Source organism: Moschus berezovskii, chromosome 16 (assembly GCF_049115385.1).
Source record: "Moschus berezovskii isolate FMDL1 chromosome 16, NW_MosBer_1.0, whole genome shotgun sequence".
Lineage (NCBI taxonomy): Eukaryota > Metazoa > Chordata > Mammalia > Artiodactyla > Moschidae > Moschus > Moschus berezovskii.
The window spans coordinates 52904767-52915157 of record NC_142475.1 but is presented as its reverse complement, the minus strand read 5'-3'; the positions used below and the strand labels follow the sequence as shown (position 1 = coordinate 52915157).

General features: G+C 43.3%; 1 protein-coding gene across 1 annotated transcript in view; it reads left to right on the top strand.

Annotated features, from left to right (window-relative positions):
• The first annotated feature begins 4891 nt into the window (after positions 1-4891).
• The window catches only part of ANXA13 (annexin A13), a 49754-nt gene continuing 44254 nt past the window's right edge, over positions 4892-10391 (top strand). The window contains exons 1-3 of the mRNA XM_088844578.1: positions 4892-5058; positions 5556-5683; positions 7747-7876. Coding sequence (XP_088700704.1) covers positions 4892-5058; positions 5556-5683; positions 7747-7876 — 425 coding nt within the window. The remainder of the gene's footprint in view (positions 5059-5555; positions 5684-7746; positions 7877-10391) is intronic.

Sequence of the window (10391 nt, the reverse complement as noted above, 5' to 3'; positions counted from 1 at the left end):
TACACTATGCTCCTATGACACCGTAGAAAACAGTAGAATTTAACCTGCATAAAGGATGATATGTTCTAAGATTGTGTTTCTAGATAAGTAAATACAAAATCATTTTCAAGGATAAATGACTGCATTAGAAAATGACTTAAATATGTACAGACTTCAAACTAAGATGCGTATAGTTTTAAAGCAACTGTACTTCCTGGTGGTGGCTTCGTGGTAAAGAATCTACCTTCCAATGCAGGAGACACAAGAGACTCAGGTTCAATCCCTGGGTCAGGAGGATCACCTGGAGAAGAAAGTGGCAACCCACTCGAGTACGCTTACCTGGAAAATTTCACGGACGGGGGAGCCTGGTGGGCCACAGTCCACGGGGTTGCAAAGAGTCGACACAACTGAGCAACTGAGCGCATGCACACACACACACTCAACTATAACACATTCTCAAACTAAATGTCAGCAAAATACAAGTCCATGATGTGCAAAAGTATGTTGTTGATTTAGTGTAATAAATAATGTTATTGTGCTGAGGTTAAATGCTAGGCTCAGTGCACAAGTGGCACGGATAGCTATTGTGCGGTTTTTCTGAGTTACAGCATCTCTGAAATATGATGTAGTGTGTGACTTCTTAGTTCTCCCATCACGTTTCTCTATCCTAACTACTGAGAAACTTCTGTTTATAAGACTCCCTGTAAGACAATTGGACATTCTAAAAATGCAGGCTTTTTACATTAAACCTCCTTCTGTTCTTTGCTCATCATGAACTTGTAACAATTAAAGTATGTTATTTGGCATGCTTTATAAATAGAAACACGAACACAGGCATTGAGGTCATGTGCTAGCGCCTGCTCAACCTGATGATCCAGCATGCTTCATACTAGTTTTTCAGTTCAGTTCGGCTCAGTCGCTCAGTTGTGTCCGACTCTTTGCAACCCCATAGACTGCAGCATGCCAGGCTTACCTGTCCATCACCCAGAGCCTACTCAAGCTCATGTCAGCGTCAGTGATGCCATCCAACCATCTCTTCCTCTGTCGTCCACTTCTCCTCCCACCTTCAATCTTTCCCACCCAGCATCAGGGTCTTTTCCAATGAGTCAGTTCTTCACTTCAGGTGGCCAAAGTATTGGAGCTTCAGCTTCAGCATCAGTCCTTACAATGAATATTCAGGACTGATTTCCTTTAGGATGAACTGGTTGGATCTCCTTGCAGTCCAAGGGAATCTCAAAAGTCTTCTTCAAAACCACAGTTCAAAAAGCCTAGTAGGAAAGCTGAATCTCTCAAAATATGTCCATAAAGCAGGGTCCACAGATAACTGTTTGACAAATACTGGTCTAAAGCCATTTGAAAGTTGGAAATCATATTTTCCAAGGTACTCTAATATGGAATCCTAGTCAATTCTGAAAACTGAAAATTACTTTTTTCCTTTGTGTTTCTCTCCAATCCTTTTGCCATCATTACTGATTATTCTGAATTCTAGACATAGTGTTTCTACCTAACCTATTTGGAGCAGTAAGAACTGACACTGGTGTATTCTTTTCATTTGCTGAAACATACAATGTTCAGAGTCTGCTTAGCCTAGAGGCCATGTCTCTGCTCAATGAGTTTTGTGCAGAGACAGAAAAATATATCCTCATGAAAAAAGCTTAGATTCAGCCAGATAACTTCCACTGTGTGAGTTATTTTCAAAACTTATTTCAAAAGTTATTTTCAATAACTTCCACTGTGTGAGTTATTTTCAAAAGAATAACCATTTGGAGGAAAATAGAATATTGTGACAAAGAGTGAGATGACTTAGTCACAAAAGTGTGGCTATCGGGGTCAGAGTCATAGACAGGGAGCAAGATCTAGGGGCACCATGGATAAATGTGGAAATCATCACCAACTCAAGAGGACTATTGATTTCTGGAAAAAATTTTCAAGACTAATGAACAGGTGCTAAAAAAGTACTACTGACTTTCTACTCATAGCATGGACCCTGGAATAGTAGCAACGTCCACATGGCCTGGATGCTTTTAGAAATACAGAATCTGGGACTTCCCTGGTAGTCCAGTGGTTAAGAATCAAAGTTGCAGCGTGGGGGACACAAGCTCTATCCATGATCGAGGAACTAAGATCTCATATGTCGAGGAACAACTAAGCCCACACACCACAAATAGAGACCTCGCCTGCAGCAACTACTGAAGCCCCCGCACTCTGGGGCCCATGTGCCACAGCTAAGACCTGACACAGACAAAGAAAAAAAATATGAATCTCAGGCCCACCCAGACCTACTTAATCAGAATCTATACTTCAACAAGACCTCCAAGTGTTTCCCATGCACATTGAAGTTGAGACGTGCCAGACTGGAGAAAAAGTTCTTCAACTTGCTGGATGTTGGAGTCACCTGGGGGTTCTAAAAACTAGAGAGGCCTGAGTCCCACCCCCAGAGAATCTGAATTAATTGGTCTGGTAGTTGGCCTGGGTGTTGGGATTTCTAAACGCTCCCTAGGCAATGCTGAAGAGCACAGAGTTTGAGAAATGGTGACCCACACACCACGATCCTGGCGAGACCAGCTCAGCACACTGCTCATGAACGAAGTGTCATTGTGAGTGCCTGGAAATGAAAACCAACTCATAAATGTCAGAACATCTGCTCAGTGATCCCCAGGGTGTTTGTCAAGATGCCACGTTTATGAGTCGCTTGTGCTAATATTTAGCCAACACAAATATTGTCTGAAATGGAGACTACGTGGTGGACCATGAACACCCAAGAATACATGACAAGTAGGGCCTGGGTCAAGATTCCTGAGAAAAGAAGCGAGGCTCTAAAGGCAGCTGAAATGTGATGGGGAATTTGAGACCAAAGTATGTATGGCTTCAACCAAGAGTGCTTTACACTGTGGTCCCCAAACTCAAAGAATCGCAGTGACCCCCAAATAGAAACCAGCCTAGACCATGCAGGAATATCTCTCCTATCAGGAAAACTTTTATCCTGCAAAGTTAGTCCTTTAGATCCTCACCATCCAGAAGAGGAAACAAAGATGGCCTCTGACGTCAAAACATGACCTGCAATAAAGCAAGCTTTATTTAATGACAACTCTCCCACGTGAAGTCTAGCTACGTTTTAGGCAAAATTACACAATCTTGGCTTTGGAGTTTTCTTGGCTATAATAGATTAAAAGCAGTCATTTAAAAGAGGTGCGGGATAAAAACTGGCAAGGACAAATACACTGACAGCAGGAAGAGCATGCAACTGAAGCCTTGACCCAGGACAAACTTGACCCAGGAACTCGAAGGTGTAGGAGCCTGGGGCACTCTGCGTGGAGAGTGGATTTGAGAACATCCCAACACAGCCAAGCGTCTCTGCTGTACAGCACAGCAACACGACCCCATGCCCAGCAATGATGGTCATCACTGGAGGCTTAAAAGCACCTTTTGAAATGATGATGATAATGACAACAGACATTTTTTCAGTTCTTGCTAGACAGTGAATAGCTTTGAGCACAGTGGTCCATGAAATTTGAGCCCTTTACAAAACACTCCATATATACAAGTGTCAGTCCTCACACCAATTCTAATAGTAAGGTACTATCATTATTAGTCCTCTTTTAAAACTGTGGAAAGTAAAGCAAAGAGAGGTTAGGTTATTTGTCCAAGGTTGTATTAATGTATCTAATAAGAGGTAAACATGAATTAGGGTTTGGGTAGAAATTCTTCATACTATGTCTCGGGCTCCTATTACTTTAACTAGAAGCTAACCAACTGGGATGTCTACAACTATGGAACTGGATTATCACTTCATTATGTCTTTCCCCCATCCCTGAGCTTTCTCTTTCTCTCCTCATCCCCACACTGGAATAGATGTTTTTCTGTAGTGCTTCCATAATACGCTGTGTATAGTGCCATCACTTCTCTCCCAGGTGATTCTGGAACTATTTATACATCACTGGACAGAACTGGACTGACAGCTCCCACTGCCCGGGGGGTTGGACTGTGTCTTGTTCATCTTAGCCTCTCCAGTACTGACACAATACCTGGCACACAGCAAATGTGAATGAATTTATCATCTTTTTTCCACTGCATTTATTTATTTATTTTTGTGCTGGGTCTTTGTTGCTGCTGGGGTTTCCTCTACTTGCAGAGAGTAGGGCCTGCTCTCGAGTGGCAGTGCATGGGCTTCTCACTGCAGCGGCTTCTCTCGTTGTGGAGCACAGGCTCGAGGGCACAGGCTTCAGGAGCTGTGGCTCCTGGGCTCTGGAGCACAGGCTCAGTAGCTGTAGTGCATAGGCTTAGCTGTTCTGTGACATGTGGGATCTTCCTGGATCGGGGATCGAACCCGAGTCTCCTCTTCTTATGAGGATACCAATCACTGGATTTAGGACCCTCCCTCAGTCTGAGCTAATCTAGAACTCCTTAACTAATTATATCTGCAAAGATTCAATTTCCAAATACGGTCACATTCTGAGGTTCTGAGTAGACATGAATTCAGGGGCACTAGTCAACCCACTACTCCAAGGAAACTGGGTTTCATTGCCTTAAGCTAGTAGTGGTTTTCAAACTTTGCATAGCATGTTCCTTTGGAAGGCTTATTTAAACAGAGAGCTGGGCCCCATCTGCAGAGAGTCTGATTCAGTAGATGCTCTATAGTGGGACCTGAGAATCTGCATTTCTGGCAAGTTCCCTGGTGATGCTGACGCTGCTGTCTAGGCACCACACCTGGAGAACTACTATCTTAGGCAACAGAGAAGCCCCAGTCGATCTCAGACAAGGGGATGACAAGGTGGGCATTATGGATGGACCATGCTGGAAGCTGGTGGAGAAAGGTTTGGAGAGAAACATGACCAAAGGCAAGTAAAGCCCTGGAAAGGCAGTGGCCCTGGAGAAAGATGATGAACCCCTGCCTAGAACTGAAACAGTGACAATGGGATTGGAGAGGAAAGAACAGACGGGAGGGTCAAACCGACATAACTTGCTGACTGACAGGATAAGGGAGGGGGGGACAAGAAAGCCTCCACGGGCCCCCAGGTACCTGGCTGTGAATGCGGTGGGTGACGGTGGCACCCCTGGGAGTGAGGACAAGTCTGCCAGGTGAAAGGATGAATTTGGTTGGGGATCCGTTGGGTTTGAAATCTCTGGGTATTATACCTAACATAGCTGGATCTGAAACTCAAGAGAGAAGTCTGGGGTTGAGGTGCTTTGTGAGTATAAATTCTGGGGGTTTTTTTGTTTTGTTTTTAAGTGAGTATATATTTGTTCACAAACCACTGGACTGACAGTGGCTTAAATAAAAGACCTTAATTTATTAACTCTGACAGGAAGTCTGAATGCAGGGAACTCCAGGGCTGGTTCAGCAGTCCAGTCCCATCACTAGGGACTCAGGGTACCTCTTCCTTTCCATTCTGCCACCCTCGAGGTACTGGCAACATCGCCACTCATGGATGCAAGAGAATGGCCTTGTGTGTGTTTAGATTCACGATCTCACAGGATAGGGTCACAAGTAAGAAGGAAAGGGGTAGAGAAAAAGTGGGTTCCTCTTCCTGTAAACAGTCCCCTGTCAGTGAGGATAATCTTCTGGGAAACCCCAGGCAGACATGCCTTTGTATCACATTGGCCGGAATTGGTCAAAAGCCCACTCCAAGACCAGTGACTGACAAAGATGAAGAGCACGGTGGTGGGTCACGATCCATCCCGAGTGCTGGGGAGATCGTTGTCAGTAAGTGTTCTTCCCTCTCCCCTCTCTCTCACACACTCTCCTTCCTGTGTCTTGGCCCCATTCTCTCCTGTCGAAAATGAACCTTGCCTTGTGAATAGGGGAAGGCAAAAGGAGTTGATGAGAGGGAGACCTGGCCACAGACAGTTCAGGCACCACAGAGAATTCCACAGCCTCACATAGCTCCAGATTAACTACCCTCAGGAAAAGAGTTTTCTCTAAGCATCCATACATGCAATGCCAAGGACAATTTTGATTGACTTGGGTATGTACCTATTTCCTGGACTTTCACCTTAGCCAAGGTTGGCCTCACCTATTCTTAGGGATGGGTGGCATTGCTTTGTCAGTATTACTTTCTTGTAACTACTGGTTTTTTGTTTTTAAGTGTAGAGTCATAGTTTAATTATTTAATCTTTTATCGGAGTATACGTGCTTCACAATGTTGTTTCTGCTGTACAACAAAGGGAATCAGTTATATATATACACATGTCCTTTCCCTCTAGAGCCTCCCTCCCACCCCCAACTATAGTTTTTTATTAATATTACTATGACTACAAATATGACTACTATTGAAATAGAATGAGAATGAAGATGGGAAGGTAGTAGATTAAATCACCCTTCTGGTGATGTGGGTTTGGATTGTGGTGGGAATGAAAAGGAAGACAAAAATGATGAAAAGAATTTTAGAGAAATAATTAAGAATTTTGGATCCAATGCATATTTCAACTCTCTTACCAGGGGAAAGAATAGCATTCATTGTTTTGATTCTAGAGGAGCCAAAAATCTGCTTAAAGCAAATTTCACTCTTTCACCTTGTTTCCTTTTCAGCAAATCTGAACTTGTTCACAAAATGTCGGTTATGCCCTAATACACAGCACTACTCAATGCTGCAATGGGTCAGCTGCTGCTGCTGCTGCTGCGTCACTTCAGTCGTGTCCGACTCTGTGTGACCCCATAGACGGAAGCCCACCAGGCTCCCCTATCCCTGGGATTCTCTAAGCCCCTAATATTTTCAATTTTCAATTCCATCTGCCCACTTATTGACTCTGGAGGATCCCAGAGTACACTCGCTTCCTTTTTTCCTGTAAGCAATGAATCCCAAGTTTATATGCTCGTTGAACTGGAATGGGGAAACAAACAGCCTTTGGCAATAGAAGAAGGACATGGACAATTCTTTTCTAATGGGAAAAGTGCTTCATTTTTCATCACTCTTGAAGGCATGGCTCCTTTCATAGTTGAGAAACAGCCATCATCGCCCCATCACCACCTTATCCTCCAAGTCCACTTTTGTTAAGGCAATACAGCAGTCATTGACTGTCTGAAGGTTTAACACTCTTTCAGTTCAGTTCAGTTCAGTTCATTTCAGTCGCTCAGTCGTGTCCGACTCTCTGCGACCCCATGAATCACAGCACGCCAGGCCTCCCTGTCCATCACCAACTCCCGGAGTTCACTCAAACTCATGTCCACAGAGTCGGTGATGCCACCCAGCCATCTCATCCTCTGTCGTCCCCTTCTCCTCTTGCCCCCAACCTTTCCCAGCATGAGAGTCTTTTCCAGTGAGTCAACTCGTCGCATGAGGTGGCCAAAGTATTGCAGTTTCAGCTTTAGCATCAGTCCTTCCAATGAACACCCAGGATTGATCTCCTTTAGAATGGCCTCTAAATCCCCAAACAATCTGTGGACAACCTCAAAGCAGACATTTCCCCTAGAACACAAAATCTGGTTTTGAGACACCGATCGTGTTCTGCCTCTAGTAGAAACTTGGGGTTGTCCAACCCAACACAGTACTGAAAGGCCTCCCAAAGGACCTGCCAACTGGGGCTGTCAGCTGACGCTGTGATTCAGACAAAGAAGCAGGTGGGGATATCAGGCTTTTACCTTGGGACCAACTTTAACTTGAACTCTTCCTCCTAGTTACCTTATCCCAGTACTCATCTTTCAGATGTGTCATCTGGGTTCCTTTGAAAGAAAATCAAAGAGAGAAAGACACCATGGTCCACTTCTAGTCCCCTCTTTTAAGTCACCACAGCAATGCCCTCTTTGTGACTGGGGACCTTGTTACCTAGGTGTCACCACCAGAAGCTTGGCCTTCTCAGCACCTTCAGGTAACATGTTGACAGAACTGCCACAGCCATGCGATCAGGGCAGTAGACCCTTCACAGATCACATCTTAGCACTACTGACACTTGGAACCAGGTAATTCTTCGCTGCAGGGGGTTGTTGTGTGCCCTGTAGGATGTTTAGTAGAGTCCCTTGGCCTGTGTGACTAGATACCACCAACAATCCCCTATTTGTGACAACCAAAAACTCTCTAGACATTGCCCAATGTCCTTAGCGGGGCAAAATCACTCCTTGTCGGTTGAGAACCACTTCACGAGACACAGACCTTAAATGGGAAAGTGAGGCTGCTGGGCAGGAGAAGTCCCGATAATGTCCTTATCTGGCTGAGCTTCCACCAGCAGTCATGCCTTCCTGCCCCTCTGGTCCAGGCTCCTCTCCCACTGATTGCCCCTCTTATCGCAGGGCAAAAGCCAACTCATCTTGAACCTTGACCCTTGTCCTCCTGTTGAGGACCTCGGCAGTCAAGAGGCAGAGGTTCCCCCCACCCCAAAGGTCGTTAGCTCATTAATTAAGTTCTGATAGCCAGAATGAGAAGAGTTTCCTTGCAGAAATACCCAGGAACAAGACTGTCAAGCTACTGGTTTTCCTGCCTAGATGAACACTGCTCATCTGGAAAGACACTGTCTGAAATAATCAGGAGTCAGTTTGCTCACCTCTGCTCTGGGTGAAGCCCCCTCAAAGACTTGCCCCAGTCAATCTCCCCCTGAACGGAGGAATCAGCTTTGCTACTGATCAGTGTGACCCTGGCCAGTCCTAGTTAAAATGGAGGCATAGCTACATGGTAAAATTACTAAATATTCTTATAAGATGGAAACTGTGCTTAAATATACCCAATGGAGTACACTGCAATGTATTTTTTCTCTTTATTAATAATAGTTTAACTTTTTACTCTGATAAGCGTTGAAGTTGATTTGGATTTAAAACTCCTGAAAAGCAAGACTTTCCAGACCAGAGACAGGGCATGGTAGGCTTCTCGCATTGTTTGCATTTCTGAGTGTATTGCTAGTACCTTCGGAAACAATGGCACCCACCACCTTGATGAGTCTTAAGTTCACATCTCCTTAAGGTCAAGTTGCAACCTCATAGTCACCTTTGATGGTAAATACCACATTGAGGTGTATAACCCAAAGAGCATAGCCTAAGAAATTGTGTCTTTCTGGAAAATGACCTAACAATGCCAATCTTCATTAAACGTTGTTCTTAAAATGCCAATCTATAAAATTTAAATTTACAGAAACCCCAAATTTAAGAGAAAGATCACCTTTTAAATCTAAAAAGTTTCACTTACTTACTTTTCAAAACACGCAGCCTATGTAAGTATATCATTTTGAGATATGATCCAAGGGGATGATTTTTCTATTTTCAGCCTTATTTGCCCAGTCTTGCAAATATTTGTACTCATTCAGAGTGATGGCTTCCCTAGTGGCTCAGATGGTAAAGACGGTAAAGAATCTGCCTGCAATGCAGAAGACCTGGGTTCAATCCCTGGGTTGGGAATATCCCCCAGAGAGGGGAATGGCTACGCATTCCAGAATTCTTGCCTGGAGAATTCCATGGACAGAGAAGCCTGGCAGGCTTCAAAGGTTTCCTAACACGCTTTCCTAGCTATCTGGTCTATAGATAATAGACTAATAGACTTCAAAAGCTGATTCAGGTGGAAAGAAGATCTAAGAACAGAGGAATCAGCTTTGCTATTAGTCAATGTGGCCATGGCAAGTCCTAGTTAAAATGGAGGAATAGTTGCATGGCAAAAATTACCAAATATTCTTGTAAGATTGAGACTGTGCTAAAATATACCCAACAGAGTACACTACTATATATGCTGTTTTTTTCTATTTAATAGCTTAACTTTTTGTTCTGACAAGCATTTAAGTGGATTTTGATTATCAGAAAAACAAGACTTTTAATCAAACTTATTGTTTCAAGGAAATCATGGCTTCTTGGTTTCAACTTAATGAAACAATATGCCACTAATCACCCAAGATTCATGTTTAAAGAGGTGAATGATCCCTCTGTTGTGTTTCAAATTGCCTCTCAGTATCTACTAAATGTATCTGGAAATGTCACCAGGACGGTATCTAGCTCTAAATTCATCGACTTTAAATAGTACAATACTTTGCATTCATGCTAACTGGTTTCAAAATACAAATGAGTGGCCAGTTAGGGGTAAAAGAACATTGTCCTTGGAGAGAGGAATCCAGTTTTTTTCCATAATGGAGTAAGACTCTGGGCAGATGACTTCACCACCGCTTCAGTGTATCTGTAAAATGAGGTGATTGAATACATTGAACAATGTTTCCCAGACTTCACACTTAAGTGTGACCTTTTGGAATGTTTCCAAATATTTGTGCCGTATGTTTTATTAATAGTTCTAACTATTTTCTTTAAATCCACTCATCTTTTTGACACAAATTTATCTTAAAAAGAAACCTTGTATTAATACCATAAATGGGGAACTAGTATCAGTTGACATAAATACAAAAAGTAAGAGTGTATTAAACTCAAACTAAACACTATTGCCAGCCAAAGGCTCAGATTCTGTCATTTGTTTTCTGATAAAAAACACTTGTTTGCATAAAATAGAGAAGGT